Genomic DNA, 14871 nt, shown 5'->3' with positions numbered 1-14871 from the left:
TCAAGAAAAAATTCCCAAAAAAGGTATTTCCCAAAAATAGTAATAATAATAACTATAATTGATTAGTAGTAGCACTGTTATAGCATCTAACATTTATTGAGCCCTTATTGTGTACCAAGTACCCTGATAAATTCTTTACCATATATTACTGCAGAAATCTTTTTAACAACAACCTTAGTAGGCTGTTATTTTCCACAATGAGAAAGTAAGTCACTGGGAGATTAAATTACATAAGTAACTCATTAAGTTCCAGAACGAAGACTTAAACTCAAGTCTGACAAAAAGACCTTTTCTGATACCAACAGTCTCTGAAGTACTGGACCTCTGGAAGGCAGGCAGAGAATCAATACTTTGATGTTTCTTTATTTTTATCTTAACTATTAGAGTTTCTATTGTTATATTTTATTTATAACATGTAATATATTAATATAGTATTTATAAATTATAGCTAAGCACACATTTATGGGTGTGGGAAAGATATTCTATTTTTTAATAAGAATGTGAGATTATAACAGTTTTAAAGATTGATTTACATATTTACTTTCTGTCCATCTTTCTTTTCTATAAGAACTCAATGTCAGTTTTATCTTTTTAGTTCAAAAACACACTACATCTGATCAGATATTCCATTCATCTACTCATTTATTCATTCTAAAAGTATTTTTCAACTGCTTATCTTGTGCCCAGCTCTGTGATAGATTCTGCACAAACTAAGAAGCAATGTCCAACTAGGAATTCAGTAACAAATAGCCCCAACATAGAAATAATTCATTACAATCCAGTCTAATATTACAAGGAAAGTAAAGGTTAAGAACTAACACTTTCTATCAAGCATTTGCTATTTGCTAAACACAAACATTTTTGTATTTTATCTAAAGAATGCTAAGGGGGAGATGGTGGTATTTGTTCCATTTTTCCTTTCTTTGGTACCAGGAATCGAACTCAGGACCTTGCATTTGCCAGGCAGACACTTGTGCCACTGAGCTATATTCCCAGCCCTCGTTCCATTTTTCACATGATGAAACTGAGGTTCAGAGAAGTTAAGAAACTTGCCCAACATTTATACAGCCTATAGTCAGGGGTGAATCCAGGCAGTTCCACTCCAGATCTCATGCTCCTAGTCCTCCTCCTTAGCAATGGTAAAAAGGCACCTCTAGGAGAAATAGGGCAAAGCAGGCTACATGTCCTGACATTTGGTTGATATCCAGAACTGGCAACTAAATCCTTTTAACTTAATCTTCCATTAAAACAAATCAGATCATAAAAAGCAACGTGACAATGGAAGTCAGGCCACAGCTGTCAGACTTGTCAATCTAACAATGCACTGAAAAGCATACATTGTATTTTGTAATGTCTATTTCAAGAAAATCTACCTCACAGTATGCAACAAAACATTTTTGCTCATGTATGAGTACTCCCTTGGTTAACTCGTACTAAAAAGGATTTATACATCATGAGGAAATGTCTTGATCTCCTCAAAATCCAATTTTCAGAATTTATAAATTTGTTTCATTGATACTACTAGTTTCTTTTAGTTCATTGAAAAGAAAGTTCCGTACTATTATCTGTGTCTTCTTTGGAAGAGTCTTTTTTGTCTATGTCTTATACTCTGAGCAACTACTTTTAAGATTATGATACATAGTACATTAACTATGATTATTCTCTTATTCTTATTAAATGTTTATTATTTTTTCATAAAGAGGCAAAAACTGTACTAAATCTATTTTAAGTCAATTATCTGCTTCTGTGTGACTTCATGGACATTTTGGAGTGAATTACATGGATGGAAAAGATTACAGTTAGCAGGTTTCTAAAATTTAGTCTGAGTCTCCATGTACCTACAATCACCCTGAATAATATCAAACTGCAACAGAAGTAACCTGTAGCTGAGAACTTGCCACTTTGAGCCAGCTGCTTCCAGGAAGAGCAAGTGAAAAGTGGTTTCCAAAGAACAAACTTTATTTTGCCTTGAACATTCCGAGAATATAGTAAATCATTAAAAATGTATTACCAGACATAATAGGCAAAAAGTACAGCAAATTCCTACTGCTTTAAACATTCCCTTGATACATATAATAGAATGGAAATTACAACAGCCAAAGGTTTATAGTTTCCCCACTATCTCAGACTAGATTTTAAGCAGTAGCTTGTCACATTTATCCTTTACAGAGAGACTTCTACCTGGGCTTTTTTCAAAGACCTAGTATTTTCTTATATTGAATTGGGTCAAATATTACCCTACTTTAGTATGGCCAAAACCAGTTTGGGGCTGGCAAGATTTTTCCCAAAGGGTTATTCCATCTTCCTAAATCTACTTGGTAAAGGCAAATAGAAGACGAGTTCAAGTAGAAAATGTGGAAAAGGGCATTCTTTGATTAGGAAGCACTGAGGACACACAATGATTTGTTTATTGTTGTAAAAATGAACTGAAACCTTTCACCTGGAGATAACAGTGTATTTGAATTGCAGGAGATTACTATTTTTCAGTCTTGCCATGCATTGTAAAAATTAATGGGAAGTAAGGGCTGTGATTGTAGTGGATTGATAACTGGTGGCCAACTTATAACCCCCAGCTGAACTGAGTGAGCATGGTTCTTGGTGTGGGAGGCCCGCCAGGGAATTGTTGCCAGCTGGATAAGAGGCAGAATTTGAGAAGGCTAATGCTTTAATTACTAAAATGTTTGGTATCTGCCCATTTGTACTAGCTACAGCCTTGGTTCTTGCTCAATAAAAGGTGACTGAGATGGGTAATCAGGGCTGTAGTCCAAGAGGCTGTAAGCCCCCTAATCCCAGACTTTTGCCTCTCTTGCTTTTCTTGTCTCTTTCTTTTCCTTTTTATCCATTGGTACCTCATTCTCGGGACCTGTTACCCTGGTTAGAACGACAAGAAAAGGTCTTCATGTGGAAAATCTCATTTGCCAACTCCGGCTTAGCATTTCTCAGTAACAAAGACAAAGTACATGAGGAAAAGGTAGGCAACTTACTAAATGTAACTATCCTGTTCTACTTGAATTCCTTAACAAGCAGGTGAAATTGTTGCAATCATTTTTAGCTTTAAAAATAGATCTGAGATGTAGCTCAGCGCACAGCGCCTGCCTGGGGAGTACGAGGTCGTGAGTTCAATCCCTGGTACTAAAAAATGTCTAAGGAGTGCTCATTTCAGCAGCATATATACTCAAATGTTCAAAAACCATGTCTTACAGCTCCTGGAAAAATACAGTGCTGAAAATGATGATTCCACATGTCTACAAGATATTATTTTCTTTGTAAAGATGTTATTTCAAGACACTATCTCTGAATTAGAATACAATACTGATCTTCAGAGAAAAGACTCAAGGCTGCAATAAGAGAACACAAACTCATGTGTTTCCCCAACAGTGATGCTTAATAATGTACTTTCAACTTATGTCTTGCTTAATTTTTTGAAAGGGAAGACCATAAAATGCCAAAGAACCATTTCCACAGTATAAGTGTAAATCAGGCAGTATATCAAACAAGGGCTTTTAAAATGTATTTTATTAGTGCTTATTAATTTTACAAAGTATTAGGTTTTGATATGGTATTTTCATTCATATATATTAATATATTTTGATCATACGAATTCCCCCACTGGCACCCTTAAGCGCTCCCTTATCTAATAATAGTCTTCCTCTACTTTTACGCTTTTTTTTAAGATTCCACATATTAGGGAGAACCTGCAATATTTGTTTTCCTGAGCATGGCTTATTTTGCTCAACACAATGACCTCCAGTTCCATCCATTCAGAAAAGGCTTTTTAAAACTTTTTCAGCGTTGGTCCCATAGATCCTTAAAAAATCCCTCCTGACTTCCATGGATCATTGCCAGGTGCAAAAACGTCACACATTCTGTATTATGGGAAACATCTATCTGAAAAGCAAAGTTGAACTTTGCTTTACGAAAAGCAAACACAATTATTGTGTAGTCCTCCCAGGCCAATCCTACCCAGTTAATATTCTGTACTTGCAATGTGATTTTCACAGAAGTCTGAGATCAAAGGGACATTCAGAACAAGGAAATAGAAGCCATGATAATTTGGGGGACTTGACATAAGTTACATGACTTGTTAGGTAGCACAGTCTAACAAGGACCTTTGTTTCCTCACAAGTCAGACTGATGTTCCCACAGTAGAACACTGAATCGTTATCTGTAGGCTTTTGCAATACAAATTCTGTCTTGAACCAAGTTACAAGCTTCTGGAAGGTAGTAGGTACATCATTTATTTCTTATGAAATACCTTAGTGATGTTTCTAGTCCTGGAACCTTTAAAAAAATAATAAATACCAAAATAAAGATCTAAAAGAATAAATGTGCGCAGTGGTTAACCTTACTAAAATTACAAAAACCCACTCTTCAGTATTCAAAAGTCCTAATATTTGTTTATTTGTATCTGTTTATTTGTCTTTCCAGAAAAAAATATGACAGAGTACTTTATTTTCTTTCTTTTTGGATAAGTATGACTTCTCTGACTACCACTTTAAAAGCACACACCTGAGAAGCCAGGTATGGTCATACATACTTATACCCATCTATGATTCTCAGGTGAATAACATCTGAATAACACACCAATGTCATTAAAACTAATAAGCAACTAAAAAAGCCCATAAAGAATAGTGTCTTGAAAAGATGCATTCAGTGTGAAAGAGTGCCACCTAATGTTCAATGTGGACTTCAACATATTCAGGCTCCCCGGCCATTTTATAAATACCCATTAAGTTTAGGTCTCTATTTGCGTGTAACTCCACAATAATTTTGTAAAGGCCCTAGTGAGCAGTACAACATGAATTATGAATTTTTCTGAAAGAAAACTGTGTCACTTACATTCCCTAAAAATGAAGGCTTTCAGGAAGGAAATTAAAACTCTACTCTCTATAGCTACAATGAAAGCAGAATAGTTACTCCTAAAAACTTTTTTAAAAATTATAAAAAATCTTGGTCCCAATTCATGGCCTAGGAAGAGCACGGTCTTCTCTGCTAAAGTGGTTAAAATCCAGGCCTTAGCACTGTCTAGCAGTACAGTGTTATGTGTTTCTAAAACTGAGATAGTTTCCTTGTGTAACATGATATACAGTAAGCATTTAATGGGTAACAGATATTAATTACTAAGAAAAAAGATCTCCCATACTGATTAGTAAGTTTCATTTGACTTTAATATATCCCCTCCATTCACCAGAATTTAAAATATTTTAATGAAAAGGCAGCATGTGCCAAGTCAACAATTTCATTTCTCTACATTCCCTTGCATAAAACAAAAAAAGCAAAAGACCTACAGCTGAGGATGTAGCTAGGGCATATGAGGACCTGAATTCAATCCCCAACAGCACATAAAATTAAAATAAAAAGACCTAAGCTGAATTCTTTTTTGCCCATTCGCCTAGTGAGCCCCAATAATTTTAAAGCTTTGTTTTTTAGCCACTGATAAAATTATCAGGTCCACTGTCATGGAAGACAAGTGTTATTTGAAGACTTCTCTTCATCTGCTTTCTAACACTTAATAAATTACATAAAAGAGTTTTAAACTATTAAAGACAATGATTTCTAAATGCTATTAAACTATTTCAAGAATATTTTCCTTATAACATAGAAAAAGGCTTAATCTGGGGAGTGTGTTATATATATAAAAAAGAAACCTTTTTATTCTTGGGTTAATTCATCAAGCTCCTTAACTAAAAATCCTCTAAAATTAAGTTTCTTTTCATTTAAATTATTTTAAGGTTACAGATATTTTTGTTAGTATTCATAAGAATTTAGCTACCAACACATAGGAACATTAATTGGAATAGTCTTTTAGACAAACTATGACTAAGGCTATCCATAAGCCAGTCTAGGAAACAAAGAATAATAAGCAACAAATCCTGCTCTCAGGGTGCTCACTGTCCTTGGTGTAATACTGGGTCCAACTTCTGAGATCTATAGGTTGGACATGAGTATATCTCAGTACTCATACAAGACCGGACCTACAGAAAGGGCAGAAGGGATCCTGAAGAGGACAGGAATCTCAGGAGGGGAAGTCACAGTCATAGCTTTGGATGTTTCTCTCTTTTCTATCCTAGAATGTGGATACCTGTCTATCTTCCTCTCTGTCCTGGATTTCTTTCTCCCTCTCTCTCTTCACTTTGGCTATCTTTCTTTCCTACATGCCACCACCAAAGAGCACTGTGGATTAGTTAAGCCTCTTAAATGTCTTTTAAAAACGGAAAACACTATATGAATGCCAAACACTACCATTACAAGAAAACACAGCTTTACAATTCTTATGTGAGGCACTAAAGTTAAAAAAATGACGGTAGAAAGGGTAAGGGGACAAAGCAGCTGGAGGTACTACTTTAGAAGTCTTCTCTAAAGAGATGTCATTTGAGCATAGGTCTAAAGGAAGTAAAGAAGCATTTCTGGCAAAGGGAACAGCAAGTGTGGTTGATGTACATGTAAACATGAAAACAAAATGTAAACTTGTAAAATGTGCATCTCAGAATACTAAACCAAAAAAACCTTCTTAGTGGTTAAATTAGCCAAGTGTGGTGATGTGCTTGTAGTCCCAGGTACTTGGGAGCCTAAGGCAGGAAGATCACCTGAGCTCAGAAATCTGAGACCAATGAAGGTAATATAGTGGGTGTTATGGTTTGTGTCTGGATGTCCCCCCAAAGCTTCATGCAGTCATGGGGTCGGCTTCTAGAGTTTATGATTGATCCATGATCCAATGCTGGAACTGTGGGTGTGAGTGCTACACCCGCCCTAGGGTGGGTAGCTTGCATACAATATAAGGAGGGAAAGAGGCTTGATCTTCCCTCTGCTGCTCCTCCCTTTTGCTCTTGCTCTTGCTGTTTTCTGCCACCATGAACAGTTGCCCTGTGCCATGTGCCACCCTACCATGGAGCCAGCTGAGTATGGACTGAAACCTCCACAAACTGTAAGCTAAATAAACCTTTCCTTCTTTAATTTTGGATGTCGGGTATTTTGTCCCAGCAATGAGAGAAAAGTAACCAAGACAGTGGGACCCCATTCAAAACAAAAACAAAAACAAAACAGGAATAATAAAAGCACAAGTACTTCCCAATAGACACAATAGTATCTTTTTGTACCTTCTACTGTATCTTCCCAATAGTATCTTTTTGTACCCTAGCAAAACTTACCTAAAGGGACATCTGTCTGGGTCAATGAGTAAAAAATTTTTACAGGAAAAGAGAAAATGGTTCTGTTAAGCACTCTATTGTGTAGGGCACTAGGCAGAACCCTGAAGGAAGAACTGCAGAGATATGGTTTCCTACTGCATCCAAATGCCTTCTGGTAAATTTCTGGAATCGATGTTGACATTCATATGCATAAGTTTAATTTTAGGTTTATACAGTCATACATCAAAGAAAACCCGAAGTTCAGTGATTGAAAAATAGCACAGAAAAAGCTGTAAAGTCAACTAACCTTGTGGTTTTAAATTAATATTTCCTCATGGTAATTAGTCTCTCTTCTCTGTACCCTTATTCCACACATCTCTCCTTTCTATAAATGAAATTTTACATATTCTATAAATTTTACAAATGAGGAAATTGGATTTATTATCTAAGTTACATCTTATAATGTTACAATGAAACATATCTCTCTTCCTCCCCTTTCTTCTTTCAACTCTGAGCTCTTTAAAGAGAGATTCACATTTGCATCTCAGAGTATGGCATGTTGGAAGAATCCAATAGCAAAACAGAAACATGAGTTCAGGAGCCTCTGCCCTAATCCAGATGCTTAGTATTTCAAGTTTAATTCTGTGTTCCAGTGATGCACACCTCGACAACTGTGTGAAGAGTACTGAAAGACAAAAGTCTTAAGGCCATTACTAGCTTGAAACATAGAAATTCTAGGAAAAGTGACCCTATTATTAGAAGTCACCCTCCCTTAGACATAAAACTTAACTTTTGCGGAGGGGAAGTATTGAGGATTGAAGCCAGAGCCTTCCCACTGAGTTATATTCCAAGCAGTACTTTTTTGTTTTTGTTTTTGTTTGACACAGGATCTTTCTAAGTGGCTAAACTGCCCAGGCCAGGCTCAAACGTACCATGCTCCTACCTCTGCCCCTCAGAGTCCCAGGGTTATAGGGGTGAACATCACACCTAGTTTACTTTTTTTTAATTATTGGAAATATTCAGATATTTAAAATATATAAATATCCACATTTTAGAAATGTGGGTATGTACAGTAAAATGCAACAGGTTACTTAAAAAACAAGATGGATGACATAAATAATAGAACTGTACTTGTCACTAGCTGGAGGAATTCTCACTTTTTCCAAAGCCATATTTCTAAACCTAAGCAGCAAGAAATAGATTGTGTCTGAACATTCTCATTGCCCTTTCACTAATTATTAAATAACAAAATCTCAAGACTACCCATAACAAAAGTAAGTGTTCACAACTAATCTATTTAAATTGAGTACAAATTCATGGATCTAAAATGTAATGCCTAAACACATATGTGGCTTGTGTAGCTCTCCCAAAAAGTGTAAGAGAGTTGTAGAAATTGAACTCAAGAGCTATTCCTGCCATTTCCCATCCTCTTCTCCTTTTTCTCTGGGTTTTTATTGTTTCCATTAGTAAAATAAATCTATAGGAGAAACTGAGGAAAAATAAATTTAACATATAAAAGTAAATTTTTTCAATAGTCACAAATCAAATAAAAACACAACTAATCTCAAACACTTATTTCTGGAGCTTGTTTTTAGATTTTAATATCTTTCCATTTGTCTCAACTATTTTGCAGCAATATGGTAAATATGAACATAATATATTTCATGTGTATAATACATTGCAGTTTATAAATCACTTTCATATACATTACCTTATTTTATCTTCACAAAAATGTCTTAAGGTAATCTGAGCAAAAAACACTATTCCCACTTTATGGATGAGAAAACAATTACCCAGAAAGATTATATAATATATGATTCCTGGGGCTGGGCATTTAGCTCAGTAGCCCAGTGCCTACCTGGCAAGCGCAAGGTCGTGAGTTCAATTCCCGGTACCGGAACAAAAACTAAATAAATAAATATATAAATATAATACATGATTCCTAAGTGCTAATGCTAGGACTGAAATAAAGATTGAAAATTTTAGATTTGTGTAAGTCCCTTTTCTACTACAAAAGCCTGCTTCTTCAAAGCAGGTAGACAAGAGAAGACACTATAATTTATCTATGAATAATAAAGAAAGGCCAGTTTTAGCTTCTTCATTATAAATAGAAAATAAGTTTTAAATTTTAATGATTTATGAGGTGTGAAATAATCACAGAGAAACGGTGAGGGTTTAAGCACTAATAGTGCCATTTTACCTATATTGCATACAATGATTCATAATCCTTCTCAGTATTCGCAGAAAAGCAAGTGACATTTTTATTACAAGTTCAAATGTGTTGTTAGATATATCAATGTAATCTTAGAGTTTAGGAGAAACAAGTACCCTATCACACTGCCAACAGAGTATAAATTGGTAAAACTTTTCTGGTGGTAATTTGGCAGTGCATATCAAAACCTTAAAAATCCAAAAGGTATCTCACCCAATTATTATCTTTGTAATTTATCCTAAGAAAATAACTATAGATGTATGTAAAAATGTGTCATTTGTAGTGTTGATAAATTAATGAATGGGTTGGTTAAATTAGAGTATTTGAAAAATTACACACAATTCTTAAAATTTATCTGGAAAAATGTACAGACATATTCAGTGGGGAAAAACAGCAGATCTGTAAACTCTCTATACAGTAGGCTCACACTAAAATAAAAAGATACATATTTGACTAAAATATTTTACCAAAAGATTAGTAGTGATTTTATACAGGCGGTTTTAGTATACATGAATATAATTTGTTATACTTCTGTATGTTCATACCTACAAAGTGACTAAGTAATTTTATCAGTCACCTTTTTGTCACTGGGACAAAATATTTCACACTGACAACTTAAAAGATGAAAATGTTTACTTTTGCTCATAATTTCAGTCCATGCCTCGCTGCCTCCAAGGCAGAAATAGCACAGTGGAAGGGCATGGCAGGTGAAAGCTGCTCAACACGTGGCAGCCAGACAGTAGAGACAAAGAAAAGAGGAGCCAGGAAAAGAATACACTATTCCAGGTCATGTCCCCAGTGATCCACCTCATATGACCAGACCCCACTTCCTAACAGCAATCCATTGATGAGTACAGCCCCTTTTACAAGCCCCATCTCAGAACACATGAGACTTAGGAGTGGCATTTTAAATTTAAACTATAATATTTTACCTCTGGCCCCCAAATGGTTCATGTCCATCTCATCATGTAAAATGTATTTAGTCTATTTATGAGAGTCACCAAAATCTTAACACTTCCAGCACTGCTAAAAATTGCAATTTCAAACACTCTTCTGTTACTCAAGGCAAATTCTTAGCTGTGAGACCCTGTAAAACTCACAAAGAAAGTTAACAACTTCCAACATATGATAGCACAGGGTAAACATTCACATTCCAAAAGGAAAGACTGGGGGAATATAATGGAATTGAATCAAAGCAAGACAAAAACCCAGCAGGGCAAACACTAAATCTTGTGGCTTCGTGTTCAGCATCTAGGGAAAGTTCTGGTGAGATGTGAGCTCCAAATGGACTGAGCAGCCCCATCACTACAGAGTTCACAGTTGTAGCCCAGTTTTTCTTTGACTGGCTCCAGCTCCACTTGCTGCCTATGGTTTTATCCAGCAGATGCTGTGTTTTTGGTTATCTTGAACTTTCCAGGATCTCCACTGCACTTTAGGCTTCACTCTCACAGCTTCTGGCACTGTACTCTTAGGGGCACACTGCCTAAACTCTTAGGCCATCTTATGAAATCAGAGTGGAAGTTTCTCTGGTCCTACAATTCTTACATTGTTCATGCCTAGAAAACCAGCACCACATGGCTGACAACAAGGTCTGTCTGAGCAGTAGCTGGGACCTTATGGAACATGACTGCAGTGACTTCTGGTTGCCTAACTCAGGGACACATTGCCTGGGCAACACAGAGTGAGCAGGGTACCCTTAGGCTCTCTTTTTAAAACAAAATATTATAAAGGAGTTTATCCTTAATGGGTATGGAGGCAGATTCCTGTAATTTTAGCACTTTGTAAGGTTAAGGCAAGAGGATCACAAATTCAAGATGACCATGGCAACTTAACAAGACTTTGTCTCAAAATAAAAATAAAAACTGGGGATGCAGCTAAGTCATAGAGGTCCCTGGGCCCAAATACCACAAAAAGGAAAAAAAGTTTATCCTTTTATACCCATCAATAAAAATAAAAAAATTTTAAGTGATTGTGTGGAATCTTTAAGAGGTGGGGTTTAGGAGTGTGAGACTGGGATCCCAGACTGTCTTCCTAGCTTGAAGTGATCACTTTCTTACACATTAGCTCTCATTCCTAACGTCTGCCAATGGTCCACTGCCAGAGCCAGCACTATGCTGTTCAGACTTTCAGCCTCCAAAATTGTAAGTTAAATAAATCGCTTTTCTTTGTTAAAAAAAATTACAGTGTCTTGAATTTCATAAATGGAATTTAAAACAAAACTTTATCCTCACTATTGTTAATAAAATATACTAACTTTCTGTTTTATGTCTTCTTTTCTGATGCTAGCTACATACCACAAACTGATTTCATGACAGAGCACAGTAATGGGTCACAATCCAGACTGAGAAACACTGCTATATATGTATGTACGTGTGGTCTGGCCTCTGCTGCCTTTCCAAACCACAGCTTCCCCACTAAAGACACCCCTTACCACCACGCCATTCAGATTCTCTCCTTTCCTACATTGGACAATGAATTTCTGAAGCAGGCCAAGCTCTTTTCTGTCTCAGGGCTTTTGATGTTGATCATCCTGCCTGAAACAGTCTCTCAGATCTTTGTACTTTCTATCACTAAGGTCTTGATACAAAAGCCCCTCACTCAGAAGAACCTTCAAGGACTGTCCAATTTGAAAGAGTCACCAACAGAAATACTAGCCAGACAAAGTGCTAAAAGGGGGTAGGAACGGAACATTAAAAAAAAAGTAAAGGGGACAGGGCAGGAGTTCACTGTATTTAGCACTGCTGGGAAGTCTGAGTGGCAATTATATGGCAGATACACATACACACAACACACACACACAATCAGCATTTATCAAATATGAATTCACCTCCTTACACCATTGCACAGGTCAGTAATTTCTAACTATTGCAATTCTATCCCATTTACTTTATGATGACTTTTTTATGACTCTGATTAATACGTGAGCACTCTGCCTTCCAGTCTCCTCAGATATCTTGAATTCTCTCGGGCCATTTACCACATTTTTTTCTTATTTTTCTACTCATTCAGCAAATAGTTAAATTCCTAACATGATCTAAGCAGTAGCAGTGTACACAACAAACATTCCTCTAAAGTTCACAATTTAGTAAGGCTAACAATCTATAAGCAAATAATTTCAACTGAATGAAGCAAGTATGGTATGAAAGATGTCTGCTATATGAAGTGGTGACCAAAAAAAGTGCACAGTCCTCTTTGAGAAAGGGGTAGGATTATAAAAGAAGAGACACATGAAAGTAGAAAGGAGACTTAGCAAAGAAGAAGTGAAGAAGGGAAGGAGAGAAGATAGCTAAAAGAAGGTAATAGGGAGGAGCGGGGATCAAAGCACACTATATGCATATATGATAATATCACAGTGAGACCCATTATCTTGTACAATTAACATGTGCTAAAAACTATAATTAAATAAAATAAAGTCATCAATGAGATAAGTCCCTGGAGTTCGATGGCCACTTAAAACTCAGGCAAAGCCAGCGAAAAAAGAAATGTATGACCATAAACCTCAGGCACTTAGAAAGCCCTCAGAAATTTACAAGCAGCTTCACTGAAGATATTAGCTTTTTGTTGTTTTGTTGTCTTCAGTATTGGGGATTGAACCCAGGGTGCCTCACGTGCTAGGCAAGTACTGTACCACTGAGAGAAAGCCAGATAACAGACATTTGAAGATTAAAAAAAAGGAGTAGTAGAAGTTAATACATGTAAAAAAAATATGATTTCAAGCAGTTTACTGAAAGTTTGGAGTATGGGGCAAAAACTGAATAAATACAATATGATGACATGCTTTTGTTCTATTTAATTTTCATAAAATGTATGGCTTGAGCACTGAGGAAACAGAGAGGAAAAGGCTGAAAGCACAGGAAAGAAAAAAATGAGATCAAGAGTAAAGATGGATGGAGTATCTTTCAACAACTCCCTGAATTAGATACATGAGACTAAAGAATGTAAAAATATTGATCATTGTGTAACTGGGACATGAAGCTGAAGAAACTGCCTATTAGACTCTGTCATCTGCTTGGAAAAAGAGAAAGAACAGGGGAAGGGATAGGGTTTGTATAGTGAGGTTTGAAAAGACCGCTACAGGAAATGGATAGGGGCACACTAAGGTAACAACAACAACGCCAAAAAATTATCAAGCAGTAACGCGAATGAAAGGGTGGTGGGTAGAAGCTCTACTGTTAAATTAATAGCTCTACCCATCTGAGAAAACTGATCTTGCTATCCTCCAGTCTATTATCCTTAGCGTTGAAAAGATGACGTGATTCTACGAATTTAGAACCTTGGTGTTCTCAGTGAGTGAATTAAAATCCCTTAAAAGACTTATTAAAAATATAAACAAAGAGCCCCACTTCCATTCCTTCAGAATTTCTGGCCATGATTGCTCCAGCAAGTGAATTCTAGAAGCTCTGTAATACTGAGACATTCCTGTTAAAAAGCAGGCACTGGCTGCTACTCTGAGGGTGAGGCAAGAGCATTCCAAGTTTAAGTCCCACCAGAGCAACTTCGGTAGACCCTGTATCAAAACATAAAACAAAGAGGCCTGGAGAAGTACTTCAGTGATAAAGCGCCCCTAAATTCTATCCTTAGTACTGAGGTCGGGGTAAGGAGTGTAGAGCATGGACCTAGAAGGTAGGGAGGTAACTAGAAGTGAGTTGAGCCAATATGCCTCTGTTGACAAATAGTCCCTATACGGGGTAACAGAACCCTCCACACTGAGGGGAGCAAAGATCCCAAGATCTAGTGCGGAGACAGTCGTATACACACACTGCCATTCGGTCTTAATCACCAAAAAAATTCAAAATATGAACAATGCAAACATTAGGCTTATTCAAAATAATGTGTCGTTTTAGGTTCTCAGGCTCGAAGTCTTACCCCTTTACTTTCTGTTACACTGCGCTCGAGGCTGAGTAACACCAAAGTGGACTCTCGGGTGCCGTCAGAGCCAGAGAGAGCAAGATCACAGCGGGGAGGATGACTGGCAGAAGGACCCTGGAGCCTCCGGGTGCCCACAGCCCCGAGACCGAGAACACGGCGTAACCTGGGCCCCAGAGCGCCCTGCCGGCCTCCCCACCAGCACTCACCATGGTTTCACGATCTAGACACTGGGACCGAAGTACCAGGACCACGCCGCCAACACCTTCCTTCGGTTACTATGGCAACCGAGCTCCGCCGGCTGCTGCACACTGCGGGCCACGCAGTCTCACCACCCCTTGCTCTCTAGTGGTTGAGAGTCACTTCAGATCCGCCCATTCAAACTGCAGACACGCCTCGTCTCGCTGTCGCCTGGGGCTACAGGACACCGCCTTCCCGTACCATCCTCTCCACTTCCGCTCGGTTGACAGGTGACCCGGAAATGTAAGCGAATAGGCTGGAAGCCTCCCAGTGTTGCTGGTTTTTAAATGTGTAAATAGGTACTTGTCCACTCACTACACCGTGTGTTCTGTGTTATTCGAGATTAAACGCACTACAGAACGTGTGTCTTCTGGTTTGGGAACAGCGTTCCGGAAACGAACCCCTGAGAAACCGGAAGTGACCATA

At 37.4% G+C, this 14871-nt stretch overlaps 1 protein-coding gene across 3 annotated transcripts in view; it reads right to left on the bottom strand.

Moving 5' to 3' along the window:
- Nme7 (NME/NM23 family member 7) overlaps positions 1-14820 on the bottom strand; it is a 193454-nt gene extending 178634 nt beyond the window's left edge. For all 3 annotated transcript variants that reach the window (XM_005398204.2, XM_013521410.1, XM_013521411.1), the window contains exon 1: positions 14415-14820. In XM_005398204.2, the coding sequence (XP_005398261.1) occupies positions 14415-14417 (3 nt within the window). In that variant the 5' untranslated portion in view covers positions 14418-14820. The remainder of the gene's footprint in view (positions 1-14414) is intronic.
- Positions 14821-14871: the final 51 nt, after the last annotated feature.

The sequence above is a fragment of the Chinchilla lanigera genome, unplaced genomic scaffold, assembly GCF_000276665.1.
Source record: "Chinchilla lanigera isolate Chin_1 unplaced genomic scaffold, ChiLan1.0 scaffold00061, whole genome shotgun sequence".
In the NCBI taxonomy this organism is placed as follows: domain Eukaryota; kingdom Metazoa; phylum Chordata; class Mammalia; order Rodentia; family Chinchillidae; genus Chinchilla; species Chinchilla lanigera.
Note: the sequence above shows the minus strand (reverse complement) of the source record. Positions and strands in the feature narration are given on the sequence as shown.